Raw genomic sequence first — 18465 nt, forward strand, 5'->3', positions numbered from 1 at the left:
CTCCCACCTGACCCCCTCCCACCTGACCAATGTGAAGAGCGCCCGTCCAGGCCTGGCCCCGGTCCCCATGATGCCGCAGTTCTCGCGGCCCTTCCTCCCAGGGCAAGGTGAGCCCCCCCCACATCCCTCCACCACCTCCCTCACTTCCTCACGTTCAGCTGAGCTTGGATCACTGAGTTCTGTTTCTGTATCTTCCCAGGAGATTCCCGGTACCCCCTGCTGGGACAGCCCCTCCAGTACAACCCCCAGGACCGTCCCCCCCTTCTCCAGGCCCCCCCCATGGTCCCCAACCACCAGGTGAGTCACCACAGAACACCCAACAGGGACAGCTTTAGTAGAGGAACCTTCATGTCCTGAAAGCCAGTCTTCCCATATGAATCCATGCAAATAAACAAACTCTGAAGGCCTTATATGAACACACGACGGCAGCACCTGTGAACTTTGAACTTCTGTGAACACGATGGCAGTGTGTGACCTTCGACCTCGTGTGTGTGTCTGCTCCAGGGACCAATGGGAATGAGGCACGGTGGTGTCGCCGGGCGGGGGAGGAAGCAACCGAGGAAGGCCCTATCTACCGACCTCAGTGTAGGAGACCAGCCTAACTACACACCCTGTCACACTACACATTTACATTTAGTCATTTAGCAGACGCTCTTATCCAGAGCGACTTACAGTAAGTACAGGGACATTCCCCCCGAGGCAAGTAGGGTGAAGTGCCTTGCCCAAGGACGCAACGTCATTTGGCACGGCCGGGAATCGAACTGGCAATCTTCAGATTACTAGCCCGATTCCCTCACCGCTCAGCCACCACACACCCCTGTCACACTACACACCTCTCGTTTGTAAATGTGAGACAAAAAACATTTATTCAATGTAGCTGAATGTGTGTGTGGAGTGTTTGACGTGACTTTGTCCTCCTCCCCAGTGAGCGGGTGAGTCCTGGAGGTGACTGACCTGTCGGAGGGGATGAGGAGGGGCGAGCCGGAGTCAGGGGGGACCCGGAGCAGGGCCCACCATGTAGTGTCCTCTAGGACACCTTCAGCACTGTCAGCCAGGGACCACGCCAAACACCCTGCCCCCCTCCCCCGCCTGCCCCCCTCCAGCCAGGTGGCCCAGGGCCCCCCCAGCCACCGCCAGCTTCTCCTGGCCCAGGACCCTGGCAGCGGCCGGGTCTGGAGAGGGCTCCCTCAGAGGCCTTCTCTGGCGCTGCATCGACCAGACAGACAGCCTGGAGGATCTCTGGCTTTCACCCTCACCAGCACCCCCCCCCCTCCCCCCATCACACCCAGCTGCCCCCCTGGGCCCCCCAGCCCCCTCCCTCGCTGCGTTGGCTTGATGTAAAAGGGTTGTTTTTACACTTGTAGAGACTCTGGGGAGTTTGTCGTCTGTGGAACTGTCCTCGCGATTCGGAAAAGAAACACGAACAAAAGTTAACATCACTCGAACTGATGAGAGAATCTAAAAAGCACGATCCAAGTTCCAAATATGAAAACCTGTCAGCTCTCCTACGAGACCAGACTTGAGCATATCACTATCCTTTTTATTTTTTAATATTTTGTTTTCTAGTTGTTCCCCCCCGCCCCCACACACACCACCATCACCAAAGTCCCCCTCCCCCCCCCCCACACACACACACACACACTAGGGCAGCCAAGTATTGCCCCTCTCTCACCAGCCACCTGCCCCAGAGTGGCCAGGTACCCTGCCCCCCCCCCCAGCTACATTATAGGTCTCTTGTTGTGCCTTGTCAAGAGTGTACTGCTTTATTCTGCAAGAAACACAAAGATGAAGACACCCCCAGTGTCCACCGTTCAATGAAAAAGACCCGCACCTTGTAAATAATTTATATAGTAGCTAAATAATTCAATCAGTTCTCTTTTCACAGTGAACGGTATGTGTCGGTCACAGGCAGAGAGGGCAGAGAAAAGGCTTTGTTTGACTTCCCCTGTTTTTTTTGTTGCTGTTTTTTTTTAAACTTAATTTAAAAGTCAATAAAAAATGACACTCCTCCACCGACGCATATTTTTTTACCAATCCTGCTTTTGATGGCTTCTCTCCCCCACACTGCTCTCTCTTTCCCCCCCCCCACACTGCTCTCTCTTTCCCCCCCACACACTGCTCTCTCTTTCCTCTCCCCCACACTGCTCTCTCTTTCCTCTCCCCCACACTGCTCTCTCTTTGCTCTCCCCCACACTGCTCTCTCTTTCCTCTCCCCCACACTGCTCTCTCTTTCCTGTCCCCCACACTGCTCTCTCTTTCCCCCCCCCACACTGCTCTCTCTTTGCTCTCCCCCACACTGCTCTCTCTTTCCTCTCCCCCACACTGCTCTCTCTTTCCTGTCCCCCACACTGCTCTCTCTTTGCTCTCCCCCACACTGCTCTCTCTTTCCTCTCCCCCACACTGCTCTCTCTTTCCTCTCCCCCAAACTGCTCTCTCTTTCCTCTCCCCCACACTGCTCTCTCTTTCCTCTCCCCCACACTGCTCTCTCTTTCCTCTCCCCCACACTGCTCTCTCTTCTCTCCTTTCCTTCTCTCTCTTCTCTCCTCCTTCCTGGCCAACCATGTCAAATCTTTCATCAGAAGCTCCTTACCCTCTGGGTCACTGGAAAACAACAAGACAGTTTGCACATTTATACAGCTGAATATATATGATATCTATATTTTTTCCTTGATGATTTCTCTCCGAGAATATTTGTGGATTCTGAACGGCTGTTCGATGCTGGTGCAAGTCATTTTTATTTCAGTTTGAAAACCAATAAATGTTTACACCAAAATATGTGCTGTTTTTAAATCAGGAAGTCCTCTAGACAAGGTGTCCCCGAGGACTCCTCGGCCTGCCAGCATAAACCGCTTTGGATGGCCTCCTCATGTTAAACTGACGATTAAAATTTGTTTTTTGAACAACACTTAAGGCATACAGATGTCACTGGGAACTGAGTGGTTTGTTGTCCTTTGACGGGGAGGAAGCGAGACCTCCAGGAGCTGTTATCTAATTTTGTCATCGGTGCTATTCATCTCAATTCCGTTTTTATAGGGCCATTTGTCTGCTACATTAACCTCCCACCAACCTCATCTCTGGAAATGCCTTGCAGTTCCTCTACTGTAATATTTTTTCTTCCTAATAACGTCAAAGCAATTTACCGCAAGAAAAATCTAACCACCTGCCCCCATGTCTCAAATGGAGCCTGCGGGAGTTAGTGGTGCCAGAAACAGTCGAAAATGGATGGCTTTCTCTGCTAGCTCTTTTCTCCACTCTCCTTTTCCTTATCTGAAGTAGCCAGTTCTGTGTCCGGTCACAACGTTGATGATCTTCCTTCTGGCGGTGAGATTATTAATGCGCAATTAAACCGACATCTGGAAGAGCTCACCGAAGCAACCTGGCCTCGTTGTAATATTGAGCTCTTTGTAATTGAGGAAAGTGTCTCTCTCAGCAATAAATTACCCTTGGGTTGTGATTTTGTTATGGTTATCATTTGAAACGTTTTTCCCTCATCCCTGAGGCCTTCAGATATAATACCGTATTAACCGTTCTGCATTGTCAGGCCAAACATTTTTATGTGAAATGACTTTGTAATTGACGCAGACAAACACAAAGGACTGTGTAGATTCAAAGGTAAGCGGTAGGCATTGCCAAGGAAAAAGTCAAAAACATGATTATGTTCTCTGGTTTACTACAAAAATATATTTCGCCAGCTATGAAGGAGACGTGAGACAAACGGGTGATGTGTCTTCTTGAACATTAAGATTCTAGAGAACTATTGAACATATCTATACGCCTCTGGTCAGGAACTGGAACAACTTGTCTGCCTCCTGTTCCCTTCTGTCCTCGTATGACTCATTCTCAGCAGGAGGAGAGTTACAATGAGGTCAGGTATGAGAGAGCACTAAAATTCAGATGATGTGGGAGTATGGCTGCATGAGACACAGCTTGGGCCGCCCAATTAGGCTGGAATCCTGCGAGCCGACACGGGAGGAGAAGACAACCATATCGCTGCTTTCTCTGCACTTATCAAGCCATGAAATGTCCATTTTACTTTCTTCCTTTGATTAAGTTATTTCAGGACGTGGGAAATAAAGTCGGTGTCCATCCCAGAGACAGGCTGAAGCAGGACTGCCTAGAAACGTATGATTATCGTTGCAGTAAGCTTTTGCCCATTTCTTTAGTCCCCCTGTACCCATCTGTTTTCTCGTAAAACTAAGGCTACGTCATTCGGTTTATTCGTTTTACCCTCCAGTCTCCTTCACCTGGACAAAACAGGATGTTAAAACCAGTGTTGGCTCATGAACAAAAACATTTCTTAGATTAAACTAGGCAGTAAGCGACATCAGGGACGTGTTGGCGTTTTTTTGGTACAAAAGAATCTCGCCTGTGATACTTTTTGCTGTTAAAGGTTTACGCTTCTTCAGTCAGTATTACCTAAAGGATGTCCTCTGTACCACAGCGCCCCCTGTTGGTCATTTGGTGGCACTGTTTTTATTGTAGATATTAAGATTTATTAGTCATTCATGTAGATTGCAAAAAAGAACCGTTGTCAAAACTGAAATGTATACGATCAAATCAAAATATGCAAGGCAAGACTTGAATCTTTTCAATGTGGCATATATCCAATAAGAAAAAGATTTGTCATTAAATATTCATAGCCTCTCTTTTGGTAAGCATGACATTTTAAAACTTGGGCTGAGGTTTAAAGACAGTTATATGTCATGTGAAAGCCAAATAGAGCTTTCCAGTTAAGGATGGAAGCAAAAAATCGCTAATTGTAAATACACAAAGATTCCCTCATAAGGCAGCTGAACACAGATTGGTGTGAAAATCCAAAAATAAGTATTTAATTGATGTTTTCCTTTTCATCTTCAGCCATCGTGCTTACCATGGTGTGTGTCTGGGAGTCAGGTGGCTGAGCGGTTAGGTAGTCGGACTCGTAATCTGAAGGTTACCGGTTCGATTCCCGGCTGTGCAAAATGATGTGTCTTTGGGCAAGGCATTTCACCCTACTTACCTCGGGGGAATGTCCCTGTACTTACTGTAAGTCGCTTTGGATAAGAGCGTCTGATAAATGACTAAATGTAAATGTGTCTGGGAGATCTATAACCTGAAGAGATAATGATTACCCTGCCCTCACTACAGACTAGCAGGTTGGTAAGGCATTCAGTACAGACTGACTGCTGGTCTTCTCTCATTTCACAATGCAAAAACAATTCGAAACTTCACATTTGCATTCTTTTATTAAGTTCATTAACTATGTACACATTCGTTGTTTGAGAATCTCACCAATTGCTTCATCAGTCACCTTTATACACATTTTTAGTTTGTTTTTGTTTTCAGTAGGAAAATAGACCTTGTTAGATTAGGTTAAGACAAATAAACCACACGATTATGAAACACTGTACGCATCAAACTGCATACACTTCAATGGCATTAACTAACCCCAGAAGGTTAGAGACAGTTTGGGGTTTGGATAATATGGTTTTTCTCTTTAAAAGGTGCTCTGTAAGCGCTACATGTCGTCTATGGGGGAGAAGGTGACAAGCGGGGGCAGGCAGTACGGCACCTGCCTGGGAGACGACGGGATGCCGAGAGCCTCCAGGTCCAGGGAGAAAACCTTGTTTGTGGTTTCCGTGGTTGCAGTCTCACCTGGCGTGTCCATCAGCCAATCACCGGTGTCCCGTCTGTCGCCAGGCGTGGCCTCTGACGAGGGCGAGGCCTCTGACGAGGGCGTGGCCTCTGACGAGGGCGTGGCCTCTGACGAGGGCGTGGCCTCTGACGAGGGCGTGGCTTCTGACGAGGGCGTGGCTTCTGACGAGGGCGTGACTTCCGACGAGGGCGTGGCCTCTGGCGCCCTCTTCCCGGCGTCTGTGAAGGACGCTTCAGCGTACGCCTGCTGAAGTCTGTCGACGTGTTTCCGGGCGGCGAGCAACACCGGCTCCACTCCTGCTCTCAGGGAGGGGATGTGGGGGAGGAGAAGCTGTCCCTCCTCCTCGTCCTCCTCCTTCCCCTCGTCCTCCTCGTCCTCGGAGCTGAGGAGGCTGTTTCCGCAGGGTGGTTCTGGCAGGGTCTCGTTGTCGAGGCTGAACAGCAGCAGGCTGTTCTGGCTGAGGAGAGGCTGCATGCTGGAGGAGAGGCTGGAGGCTGGGGGAGGAAGGGAGGCCCAGTGCTGGGGGGCCAGGGTCGGGGCCAGGACGAGGGGGCTGGGGGTGGCCTTCTGCCTCTCGCTGAGGGGGCTGAGGTAGTTGAGGAGGCTGTCGTGCTGAGGTCTGCTGGCCTTCTGAGCCTCCCCCTCCTCCACCGCCTTCCTCCAGCACGACTTCACGTCCCTGACTGGAGAACCACACCTTCATCACCCCCTCCACACCATCACCCCCTCCACATGAACACCAAACCCCCTACAGGCCCGTGTCTTGGAATAATATTATAATGATAATGATCTGACATGATGGTGAACAGCTGTACTCACTCAGGCTGTCCGGGGTGCGAGGCAGCTGCTTCCTGCTGGAGAACGGGTCTGCTGCCAGCGTACTGAGTAAGCTGCCCAGCTCCACCCCAACACCGCCCCCTACAGGACTGGTGGTCACAGCCTCTGAGAACTAACATGGACACACACACAGAAAGATTACAGATTAAAACCTTAATTTGGATACAATGAAACGGACAGTTAATCTAAAACTTCTTACATTTAGTCATCTAGCAGACGCTCTTATCCAGAGCGACTTACAGTAAGTACAGGGACATTCCCCCTGAGGCAAGTAGGGTGAAGTGCCTTGCCCAAGGACAAAATCATTTGGCACAGCCTGGGAATCTAACTGGCAACCTTCAGATTACTAGCCTGCTTCCCTAACCGCTCAGCCACCTGACTCCCTTAGCATCACTCTTTGGCAGGAGGCAGAGAGCTGTACCTGGTCTGCCAGGTTGTCACACTCCCAGTCCAGTATCTGAGCTGCCTTCTTCACGGCCGACAGCTGGGGATGAGGTAGGGAGCGCTTCGACACGCTGACCTGAGGGGGAAGAGGTCGGGGGTAACAGGATGATTCACTTCATCCATCTGCTATTCATGTTACCAGGAAACATGAGTAACCCCTAAACTGTACCAGACAGTCTGGAGATGTCCCAAACACATGTCCCAGACCTGATCTAGGCCTTTTACACAGTCTGTTGTAGATGCACCTCCCAGTAAAAAAGTGTTGTTGACTAATGGAAATACATTTCCATATGCTGTCATTTGGAATCACATCATCTAATTACTTGTAATTTGAAGATCAAGGTTTGATTCATGGGGAGCATGAGGTTAGTAGATGCCTGTACCTTCTGAGGAGCAGGGGCAGGAGCAGGGGCAGGAGCTGGGACGGTGACCAGGCCAGCCAGAGGGAGTTCAGCTGGAGTGAGGAGCGTTGTGGTCCTGGGAGGAGAGCACTCCCTGGGGGAGAGAGGAGCTGCCGTCCTGCCCCCAGCGGGAGGACCGGACCTGCACACAAGAGAACAGAGTTCCTAGATTAGTTTCTCTGATTGGGACAGTGAAAAGGTGCACCAACACACGGATGCCACTAGAGGTCGACACTGAGACAGTAATAAACGGGGTTATCTTTCCATACCTGCTGTCGGCGGCGGTAACCACGGCGACATCTCTGAGAGGATCCGAGTCCTTCTCTGTGGGTCCCTCTTCGGAAAATTCTGTAAGCAGATTCACGTTCAGTAACACATATTCAAGGAAGGCTACTTTTGACTAATTCTGAAAATGTGTTCCTGAGTGTGTCTGAAAGCTCCCTTCACCCCTACACACACACACACCCCTACACACACGTCCGTACTGGTGCGCCAGCTGTCAGAGTGTGTACGGTGTTAGTGAGTGCTCACGCACCGAGGAGCTTGGCAGGGTACTGGGAGAAGATGCTGCATCTGGAGCTGGCCTCAGAGGACGCGTCAAAACACAGAGGAGCCATGGGGGACAGGAAGTTAAGGGCCTGAAGAGAGGGGGGGGAGAGAGAGAGAGGAGGGGAGCGAGAGAGGTGGACTTTGAAGACCTTGTGGAAATCTTCCCCAAAACGTCACAGGACAGGTGTGATCTCGTGTGATCTCAGAGGACAGGTGTGGTGAGGTACTCACAGGGTCGTCGTTGAGGAAGGAGGTGAGGGGGTGCTGCTTCAGGGTCTGGGCCCAGCGCCTCTCCCAGTCCTCCTCCAACATCCTGATGACGCTCTTCACCTCTGGAACCTCCTCCCGGGAGATCTTCTTCCTGCCAGGTGCCGTGGCGGGAACAGACATGGAGACACTCAGTAACAGGCAACAAGGTGACTCGTGGTCTGCAAGTACGACTCCAAACCCTGATGACCCACGTGATCCCAGCACCATCTGACAACGTTCCAAAGAGCTTCTTGTGATGTCACGGAACGCCTGGCCTCCTCAGCCTTCATTAGACGGTCCGAGGCGGTCTCAGACTCCTGGACACGACCGTAGTTCCCCGTGCCGTGAGTGTGGTCAGGACGTACCTCATGAGACGCAGGCTCTCCAGGGAGCGGGCCATCTCCTGGCTCTTCTCCTGGAAGCCCCTGGGGTGGAGGAGGGAGGCGGGGCCGTGGCGGGAGGCCAGGGCCCACTCCTCCCCCAGGAGGCGCAGGGCGTGGGTCAGCAGCTCCAGGGTACGCAGCAGGTTCATCTGCCCCCCCTCGTACACGCCTCCCTCGCCCCCCTGGAACACACGAGGCAGCCCGTCAACACTGAACACGTACGGTCACGTATACAGGGTTACGACCTGTATAAGGCGTGATCGTGTTACACATCTTAATTCTAAACGTACACGAAAAAGGAAAAAATTGTTGAGTTTTAACTACATATACATTTCATACACCCCTTAGAACAAAGAGCGTCCACACAGTGTCCACACACACACACACACACAGTGTCCACACACACACACAGAGCGCATCCTTACTTGGAGCTGAAGGTGCTCGACTCTCCGCAGCAGGGCCGGGGGGATGTGGAGGTCCAGGTCTCTCCCGTCCAGGACGTACTGGCCCTCCTCTCCTCGGAGCACGCTCTCCACCACACGGCGTTCCTGCTGCAGGGCCGACAGCACCGCCTCCACCCTCGACCACAGGGAGCGCACCTGGCCCGCCCGGACACAACTACATCAGCTGACCACAGATACGAACCCTGACCCTCCTGCTGCAGACTGCCCCGTCGAGGAGTTTGCTATGCCTGGTTCTGGCTTCTACCTAGCAACTAGAAGGGTTGACTGGTCAACTAGACCCAGTCTGGACCTCAGAACTTCAATAGAACAATGATCTTAAACAGGTGGCCCTCTGTGAAAGGTTGAGATTTAAACGTATAGGTTTAAACTGTACCAGTAGTGGTATGTAAGCAGTACGACAATACTCTATGGTATTGGTATATATAAGTGAATGTAAAAAGAAGGGGAACCTTCTGGATCTTCTGAGCCAGAGCAGTGCTGTCCTGTTCAGTGTCCTGGTTGTGAAGCCTGGGTGACAGAGAGGGGCTCAGACAGACAGCAGGATAGAAACCTCAACTGTAACTAGGAGCATCAGGAAACATCTTGGTCTTACTTCAGCAGATCTTCATACTTGGCGTCTTCGGCTCTTCTGTCTCTCAGAGACTTCACCTGGGACCTGAGAGGGAGACCAATCAGGGTTTAATGCTCTCAACTCCAGTTTAAACCATGTTCAAATATAATTATTTTAACATTGGAACCATGTATCAAAAGGGGATCATTCTAACTGTGTTTCAGTGGTCAGAGTCAAGGAGCCGGTCCACTTGTGTGTGTGTGTGTGTCTCCATTGTGGCTCCTCCTCTGGGAGGAGCTGCAGACTCACTGGGCCTGTCTCTGGTACTCCTGCAGCAGCTGGTCCTGGTGCAGCGCGGCCCTGAGGAACCTGCTCCTCACCAGACACAGACGCTTCTCCGCTGTCTCAGGACAGGAGGCCGGACTCCAGGCCGCCTCCGGGACCCACGTGCCGTCTGCCGACACAGCAAAACCACCCCAGACAGGAGACTGTGATATGGGGAGCAGAGCAGGACTCTCCATCCCTGTTCCTGGAGAGCTACCTGGGTCCCAGTAGGTTTATGCTCCAACACTAATCTAGTACACCTGATTTTAATAATGAGCTGATTGATCAGGTGACTAGTGTTGAATCAGGTTAAATAAGTGTGGTTGGGAAGGAAAAAAATCTACAGGCAGGTAGCTCTTCAGGAACAGGGTTGGAGACCCCTGGCATAGTGGTTTTCAGACACGCGTTTACAACACATGGGCTAATCGTACCTGTGGAGAGTGTCTTCATGTCCTGCAGCATAACATGATTGGCTAACCAGAGCATCAAGTTGATGAACTTGGGCCCACCAGGTGAGAGGAACAGCGATGCTACTACTTTGGGACCTGCGCTGCCATTTTCATCCTGTTCACGTGATTAGACGAGATGCTTAGCCCCAAGTCATAGAACAAGTGAGATTATCGGAAAAAAAAAACAAATACTGACAACTTTTCTCTCAGATTTGCTGCAACAAACATTGGGTGTTTTCTATTTGGAAATTCAAAAGAAAATGTCATCAGTCAGTTCAGATTTCTAAACTTGTGTTCCATATTTAGAAACCAAGTCAACCAAACAGGCCCAGGCATGATGGATGATGTACTGTGAAGTGCTCACTTAAATGGCCATTATTGGTGGTAAGATCTGTCTAGTAATGTCTGCAATGTTTGAACCCCTTCTCTTCTTGTAGCTTTGCATGTGGTGAGATGTCTTACAAGCTAAATAATGTGTTGCCAACTTATCAAATATCACCAAAAGCGTACAAATGATTGATCCTTACCGTTATATCTCGCAGCCATGCACACGTGATTTTACGGAATTCCGCATCTGCTTTGTGATCCATAATTGGCCAGCAATGTCTTTTAAAATGAAAGGTCATAATGTTATTATGGAAAACATTGTTTCGTAAACAACGAAGTTGGGCACGTATGTCTTATTTAACCCTATGAATAGGCTACACCAGTAAAACGCCAACATTGAACATACCTGTATGAATCATGGAAACGGGATGGGTTAAGTTTTTCCAATAGAAAATGGGTTACTATACAGAAAGCATCCTTGTTTGGTCTGTCAAACATGTTTCTGGAAGGAAAGGAAAGTACGAATAAAACCTAAGATTATCTGAAATCCAGAGTGAATGCAATGCGAAAAGCGTAGAGCTATCCTAAATACAAATTAAGTACAACAGAACTGACTTAGTCTAGCTACTATACAGTACTGTCAATAGTCTAGTATTAACTACGCTAGTAAATTGCTATATCCAACGCTGAGTCGGTTCTGAAAGCTTTTATTTGAGCTAGCTAGCAGCATACTAGCTAGCTTGCTATAAAAACGTTTATTTTCATATTGATTAGCTAGCTAGCGTTAGCTAGCAGTTTTGGAAGTTACGCAAAAAGACTCACGGTCCAAGATTTATGTGTTTGATACTGCCTTTGCTGGCTCCGTGGGATGCCGCAACTTCGGGCTGAATTCCAAGACCCATAAGAGCCCACCACAAATATCTACCGTTAGTTTTCTGTGAGTTCGACATCTTTACAAAACTAGCTGGCTAGCTAGCTAACCACAGGATCCTGCAGTAGGAAGACAACTTCTCAACGCGGGGAAATGTTTGGGTTCAAGTTAGAAGCAAATGACGTAAAGGAAATGGTCCAATCAAAAATGCCCATTCAGGATGATATCAGAGCCTGTTTAAGGACATTCTCTGATATTCATAAAGAAGTTCGCTTTAACTTGAGTGACAGTTCGACAAACGTATCTGGGACTTCATCTGATCTGAGCTATGATATATAAAAAACCTAGAAAATCTGAAACTGTTTTACTGACACATCGTTTCCTTGTAATGGTTTGTCATTTTATGCGCTGGTGCAGGGTGTAGCCCACCACACCCTGTCATAAATCCACAAATTAACAGCGATTACATTTTCTCAGTTTTCAATAGTTTAAGTAATCAGCTAGGCTATTGCTTTCAGTTTCAGATTGACTGCTTAATGCAGATCCCAGAATGTCTGCGATACTGGATTTTATGCTGGGAATAAAATCCAGTATCGCAGACATTCTCTCTCGCTCTGCTGGGTGAGAACACACACACTTAAATATGCACAATTTTTAAACAGGTTATATTTTGGATTCTCTCCAGAAAAATTGTGCACAAAAAGAGACAAAGCTATTCGTCATATGTAGACACTTGGTTTCAGTTTCAGTTTCGATGACTAGCCTATAAGTGACTATAGCTCCATCAAGAGAGCATTTAGCAGAAGTTTGACTACAGTACAGAGCGTCCTGGTCGCCAGCCTCGTACTATTTGGATCTAGATTCCCAGTTTAGGTAAGTTATGGGCCTATTCCGAGCGTTAATAATGTTGCTCACTGTTTTCTATTTACATTTTTTGTATTGTATTCATTTAGCATACGCTTCAATTCGAAGCGACCTAAACATTGTTTATATAGACCTAGATCAAGCAGAACATCAAGAATCAGAAAAGATCAGAGAATCCTCTAAAGAAGAGTATATATATATGCGAAGAGCATATAGGCTATTTCTGTTGTCCGAGTCACTCTGCGCCTCACATTACAGAACCGCATGGCTAGTTAAAGTTCACGCCTAACCCTAACGGCACAATTTCAAAATTACACAAGGGGGAATTTGCTGTGGTGGGCAGGTGCATACAATTAACATATAATAAACATATTGAGTCATAAAATCTTAAAGTGAGTGTGCGTGCTTATAGTTAATATCAATATACAAATGTAAATGTGTATAGAAATGTACAACAAAATACGGAACTATACAATATAAAATAAAACTAACAATTTGAGAGTGCAGTTTGACAGTGCAGTTGGGCTGTACATAAGTGAGAGAGTATCAGTTGAGGGCCTTGCTGATAAGGCCTGGGACACACTAGCTGCGAAGCGCCCATTAACTGCGATACATTTTTTGGTGCAATAATCATTGGGGGAAAAAAATAAGTGTCATCTTTGAATATGGGTCATCTTTCGTTGTTAACATTTTTGCAATAATAAAAAAAAAAAAAACTTATGAACAGCAGTATGAATGTGTCGGGCGTGGTCGTGGTCTATAACCTGGTATTACAGCTGGAGATGAATATGGGTCATCTTTAATTGCGGAAAGAACTTAACCCTTGGAAGTTTCCTTAACTGCAGTACCTCACAGATCGGTTGGTTGCCGGCCTGCAATTTCAAACGGAAACTTTCTGAGTTCCTGTCCTCGTTGTGTCTCTCTCAGCAGAGCCGTCATGTCTGGGACAGTCAACATGAAGGAGCCGGTGTGCCTGGTGGAGAGTGACAGAGAGGGGAGACTGCGTGTGGTGCCTGCTGCACAGGACATCCTGAACCAGATAGACCAGCATGTGGTGGTGGTGGCGGTGGTGGGCTTGTACCGCACTGGCAAGTCCTACCTCATGAACAAGCTAGCCGGGAAGAACAAAGGTGGGCACGTTTAGCATCTGTTCCTAGAATAGATGACTCTAGCATTGTCCTGACAACACTTTGGATTTGTTTCACAACACACCCCACAAGGGGGATCCACAAATCCACAGTATAGGAGGAGGATGAACCAATAGAAATCGCATGTAGGTTGTAGGATCCTCTTGATGCAGCAGAACCCAATGCTCTTCTCGCTACTGCTGATCCCGCAGTGGTCTGTTATTCTTTATGGTAAATAAAATAGATCTCATTACAGTCATGTAGATGTACGAGCCCGATCTTGTCACCGTGGGAATCTCACTTTTGTTATAGTATAAATGTTTCATTATATTCAGTGCAGTATGGACAAAACCATTTGCTTGTTTAGTCTTGAGATGGCCTAAGATCCATAGCGAGACCACACTGTAGCCAGTCACAGCAATGGTCCTGGTAATTGTCATATCGTTGTTTTTAGTTCCAGCCTATGACTGTCCGGTGCAGCAAACTCAGTACAGATTGTCCTGTTACCAAGGAAGGAGTCTGCTTCCTCAAATAGAACAAGATGTGTACTTTCAGTTTCATTCTGAACAAACTAGCTCAAATAGTCCCAGCCAGTAAAGCACATGGTATCATTGTTATGTTTATCTGTTAGAAAACACATAAATAACCAAACAAAGAGTTTTACGTGGCATTAATTTTGAATTATGTTTTTTCATACCAATAATATAGGACTGAAATACGACACAATTTAAGTTGAACCTTTTTCAAACGCTCTTTTCCTATATCTGATGTCCTCAAGGATTTGCCCTGGGAGCCACCATACAGTCCAAGACTAAGGGCATCTGGATGTGGTGTATGCCTCATCCTAAACAAGCTGACCACACTCTGGTGCTGCTGGACACAGAGGGACTAGGGGACGTAGAGAAGGTGAGGGGTCAAAGTTCACACACAGGAAATGGATGTAAATTGATGTTGGATCTGGGTGAAGCAAATACTTTCAAATATTTTGGGAGCACTTGATTTAGGTTGATTTTAGCTTGATTTGTCCAGCATAAAGAAACCAATAGACATTTTAGATAGCATTTTAGTGTTAGTAAAGATATAAACATAATCTAATGCAGCATGGAAAACCAGGTTGATCAGATGAACAGAACAAACAGGCACTGTGACAGTGAAGAAGTTTGAGGGCATTCATTTTGATAGTATCAGTTAGTTAGTTAGTTAGATAGTTATTTTTACCTTTATTGGCTTGTCTACTTTCCCCTGTGTTTTCTAACTGATGTAAGTACATAGAGAGCAATGTGATAAACCAGTGCCAGATTCCTTGTATGTGTCCACATACTTGGTCCATAAAACTCATTATTCAGATTCTGTTGCTTTCCCAACTGTCTTTTACTATCCTACTGAACTTCCCAACCCGCTCCTCTTCAGACTCCTGTTCAGAATCGGAAGAATCACCGTCCCTGAACGTTACCATAGACAGGCATGTGCTTGTGGTGTCCCATTTCATGTTTTGTTTTGTTTCCAGGGCGATGAGAAGAATGACAACTGGATCTTCTCCCTTGCTGTCCTCCTCAGCAGCACTATGGTGTACAACAGCATGGGCACCATCGACAACAACGCCTTGGAGAAACTCCAGTATCCTGCATGTCTACAGAGGAGCACATGTAGTTTAGCACAGTTAACACACGTGTATTGTTTTATGATTCTAGATAATTGATTGTAGATAAGATATCACTTATCTTAAAGGTTTTTTACCACCCCATGCCTCAAGATGGCAGGTAGAACGACCCACAAATGCATGCATACCCACCCATCCCTCATAAGAGAATGTTTCAGTTTCATTTTGTCCTCAACACCGCCCCTTGCAGCTACGTGACTGAACTGACGGAGCACATCAAGGTGAAGTCTGGGAAAGAAGATGAAGATGAATCCGCAGAATACATGCGATTCTTTCCCTCCTTCGTGTGGACAGTTCGTGACTTCACCCTGGTGTTGGAGCTCAATGGGAAAGCCGTCACAGCAGATCAGTACCTGGAAAACGCCCTCAAGCTGAAATCAGGTGAGAGAAACATCAAGGACTCAATAGTTTCGTGAAAAGGGGAGCTTTACCTTCTCAACAGACACACTTCAGTACATAAGTGTCAGATGGCTGAGCGGTGAGGGAGTCGGGCTAGTAATCTGAAGGTTGCCAGTTCGATTCCCAGCCGTGCCAAATTATGTTGTGTCCTTGGGCAAGGCACTTCACCCTACTTGCTTCGGGGGGAATGTCCCTGTACTGTAAGTCGCTCTGGATAAGAGCGTCTGCTAAATGACTAAATGTAAATGTCTTGATCACAAATGTTGTCCAATATTGAAACATTGGTCGCATTATTCTAAAATTAAGTTGCAACGGTTTTCCAAAGGTCACAGTAAGAGTATTCAGGCATACAACCTCCCACGCGAATGCCTCCGGAACTTTTTCTCTCCTCGCTGGTGTTTTGTGTTTGATCGTCCGGCTGACGGAGAGAAGATGGGACGCATGGAGGAGCTGACCGATGATGACTTAGAGCCCAAATTTGTCCAGCAGTCCAATAACTTCTGTACCCACATCTTCACCAACGCCAAAACCAAGACCTTGAAAGGTGGCGTTAAGGTAACTGGCAGATGTGAGTATTACCGAAAACCTAACTTCTATCCAATATCATTTCATGTTGCAACCTTATTAATTATATGACAACCATATCTTTTTTACAACCTGTGTCTCTACCGCAGTGTTGGGTAACCTGGCAGAGACGTACGTTACTGCCATCCGCAGCGGGCAGATCCCCTGCCTGGACAACGCAGTGCAGGCGCTGTCAAAGATTGAGAATTCTGGTGCTGTTGAGCGTGCCAGGGTGTTCTACCAGCAGAACATGGCATCATTTGTGGCGTTCCCCACCGAGACCCTGGAAGAGCTGTCTGATATCCACGCCCAGATAGAGAAGGAGGCTGTGGCCATCTTCATGAAAAGTACCTTTAAGGACGAGGACCAGAAATACCAGACCATGCTCATGGTGTGTCTTTCCAGAATTTTGTTAATGCCTTTTTCAACTTTCAAGCTGTTTTGTTTGTTAATAATAATAATAGTTCAACATTAAATTTTAAGAGTGTCATATGTCTGACATATATTTTAAATATTATGAGAGTGCAGAAATTGCAGATTTAAATGTGTCCTAACTTGTACTCAGGACTCAGAATAAAAACAAAATCTCCTGATTGAGTTTTCCTCCTGAAGGGATTTTAGTATGTCCCTTAATGTCAGGAAAACAAAACCAGTATTTTTTCAAATGTCCTTTAACCTCCTCTTTTTGCTGTTGTCTTTTCAGGAAGTGCTTGAGGCAGAGTACCGGCAGATCCGTGAGGAGAACTGCCAGGAGTCCAAGAGGGTGTGTGAAAGCATCATCAAGCATGTCTTCGGCCCTCTGGAGGAGAAGGGGAGCTCTGACTACACTGTCCCTGGTGGATACAACAAGTACTGCACTGACCTCCAAATGATGACCAAGAAATACAGGAGAACAGAGGGCAAAGGAGTGAAGGTATGTCGGGGAGAAGTGGTGCTTTCAAATAAGTTCAGATGAGAGTTTAAATCAGTATTACCAGGTTTTTCCTTGTGTGTAGTTTAGTTATCATCTCTCATATCTATTTCTCTCTTTGCGTGTGTGTCCCAGGCAGAGGAGGTTCTCAAGGTGTACCTGGATGGGCTGTCCAGCCTTGGACAGACTATCCTGGCAGCAGACAAGTCTCTCTCTGAAGCTGAGCAGAGGACAAAAGGTGACACAAGTATACTATCACTATAGCACCGCAATATTTCAGGAAGTGTATTTCATGTAACCTGCTGTGTTTTCTCTCTCTCTGTGTAGCGGAAGAGGCCAGGAGGGAGCAGGCTGAACGAGAGCAGTGTGCAGCGAAGGAGCAGGTCAGGATGCTAAAGAGCCTGCAGGAGGACCAGAACAGAACTCACGAGCAGCACGTCAACCAGCTGATGGAGAAGATGGAGGCCGACAGGAGAAACGCAGCTGCAGAGTACCAGAGAGTTATGGACGCCAAGCTGAAGGTGAGACACGCCCAGATGTACACAGTCTGTGTACACAGGAGGAACAAAACTAACTTTCTTTCCTCTAATAGATCTCAGCAGGCCAAGCAGAATGTATGCGTGTCAAACTCACACATACAAAAATAATGCGTATAGACGTACTTTGGTCAGCACAAAATGATGAAATCCTCATTCTGTTACTACTTATCACAACTACATCCTCCATCATCCTGCTTTCCAGAACAACGTTTTTTTTTAAACTTTTACAGGAGCAAAATGACCTCATCAAGCAGGGCTTTGATGAAAAAGCACGGCAACTGCAAAGTGAGATACAGGATCTAAAAACTCAGAAGGACCAAGAGGAGAAGGATAGTCCATCCTTTATGAACAAGGCTTTGAACTTCGTTGGAGATGCTGCCATGATGGTTCTACCAGGATTTCTTCCAAAAATAGGTGGAGCGGTTACAAAATGGGCAGCAAGATTTTTCTAATGATGTGCTTTGAAGCAAAAGTTCAACAAAAATAACTGGGGATTGATTGACTTTGCTTTTAAGGATAAGCTGTTTGTATTATATTTCAGTTGTAGTGCTCATATTAGGCAGTGCTCGTAACAAGCTCACCGCTTGTACGGTCAGCTTGCATGAGTTAATTTAGCATGGAGCCCTTACTACTTAACCCCTATGTACTGTATACTTATTATGGTTTATATATAAAAATGCAGAACATTGCTAAAAACTTATTTTCTCTTTGTCGTATTCTGGGTAGATTTATTGACGCAAAACAAAAAATTTAATCAAGTCACAAAATGTGGAGACGAGATATAAATACTTTCAGAAAACACTAACTGAATAAAAATACAATGAAGCCTAACGAGAATGCAAATAAACGTTTTCAATCATTTTTATTGTTCAGATGTTTTGAATGCTGAGGGTTGACTCAGGAACTGTGTGTAGGATGA

At 47.0% G+C, this 18465-nt stretch overlaps 2 protein-coding genes and 1 long non-coding RNA gene across 5 annotated transcripts; 2 read left to right on the top strand and 1 right to left on the bottom strand.

The window, feature by feature from the left end:
* Positions 1-10: 10 nt before the first annotated feature.
* On the top strand, positions 11-3462 carry LOC136961109 (uncharacterized). Its single transcript, XR_010878862.1, has 4 exons — positions 11-107; positions 200-297; positions 505-585; positions 926-3462. It is a non-coding gene; the product is annotated as an uncharacterized lncRNA (long non-coding RNA).
* A 1750-nt stretch (positions 3463-5212) lies between these two features.
* Positions 5213-11616, bottom strand: haus6 (HAUS augmin-like complex, subunit 6). The gene is made up of 17 exons (XM_067255091.1): positions 11435-11616; positions 11019-11114; positions 10813-10891; positions 10268-10400; positions 9822-9966; positions 9555-9617; positions 9412-9469; positions 8924-9097; positions 8481-8680; positions 8098-8227; positions 7853-7955; positions 7587-7665; positions 7300-7459; positions 6894-6992; positions 6455-6584; positions 5813-6318; positions 5213-5686 (listed from the first exon to the last, which is right to left on the bottom strand). The coding sequence occupies exons 1-17, from the start codon at positions 11560-11562 to the stop codon at positions 5498-5500; spliced, it is 2472 nt and encodes an 823-aa protein (XP_067111192.1). The 5' UTR covers positions 11563-11616; the 3' UTR covers positions 5213-5497.
* LOC136960927 (guanylate-binding protein 1-like) lies at positions 10650-18406 on the top strand. Of its 3 annotated transcripts, none has more exons than XM_067255095.1 (11): positions 10650-10669; positions 13275-13477; positions 14253-14380; positions 14982-15091; positions 15325-15515; positions 15859-16101; positions 16208-16488; positions 16801-17010; positions 17143-17245; positions 17335-17528; positions 17777-18406. In XM_067255095.1, the coding sequence occupies exons 2-11, from the start codon at positions 13285-13287 to the stop codon at positions 17996-17998; spliced, it is 1875 nt and encodes a 624-aa protein (XP_067111196.1). In that variant the 5' UTR covers positions 10650-10669; positions 13275-13284; the 3' UTR covers positions 17999-18406. The 3 variants fall into 3 exon arrangements, with proteins under 3 accessions (XP_067111196.1, XP_067111195.1, XP_067111194.1); XM_067255094.1 differs by lacking the exon at positions 10650-10669 and adding an exon at positions 12262-12356 and having other exon boundaries at positions 13278-13477; XM_067255093.1 differs by lacking the exon at positions 10650-10669 and adding an exon at positions 12272-12356.
* The last annotated feature ends 59 nt before the right edge of the window (positions 18407-18465 follow it).

Source organism: Osmerus mordax, chromosome 2 (genome assembly GCF_038355195.1).
Source record: "Osmerus mordax isolate fOsmMor3 chromosome 2, fOsmMor3.pri, whole genome shotgun sequence".
NCBI classification, from domain to species: Eukaryota; Metazoa; Chordata; class Actinopteri; order Osmeriformes; family Osmeridae; genus Osmerus; species Osmerus mordax.

What these genes read in the sequence shown, in the direction of transcription:
- haus6 (XM_067255091.1), bottom strand. Translation starts at nt 11,562, where the DNA reads ATGTCGAACTCACAGAAAACTAACGGTAGATATTTGTGGTGGGCTCTT. An exon ending in GTACCCTGCCAAGCTCCTCG is followed by an intron (nt 7,666 to 7,852) that starts GTGCGTGAGCAC and finishes ATCTGCTTACAG; the next exon opens with AATTTTCCGAAGAGGGACCC. An exon ending in GTTACCGCCGCCGACAGCAG is followed by an intron (nt 7,460 to 7,586) that starts GTATGGAAAGAT and finishes TCTTGTGTGCAG; the next exon opens with GTCCGGTCCTCCCGCTGGGG.
- LOC136960927 (XM_067255095.1), top strand. Translation starts at nt 13,285, where the DNA reads ATGTCTGGGACAGTCAACATGAAGGAGCCGGTGTGCCTGGTGGAGAGT. An exon ending in GCTAGCCGGGAAGAACAAAG is followed by an intron (nt 13,478 to 14,252) that starts GTGGGCACGTTT and finishes GATGTCCTCAAG; the next exon opens with GATTTGCCCTGGGAGCCACC. An exon ending in AGCTGAGCAGAGGACAAAAG is followed by an intron (nt 17,246 to 17,334) that starts GTGACACAAGTA and finishes CTCTCTGTGTAG; the next exon opens with CGGAAGAGGCCAGGAGGGAG.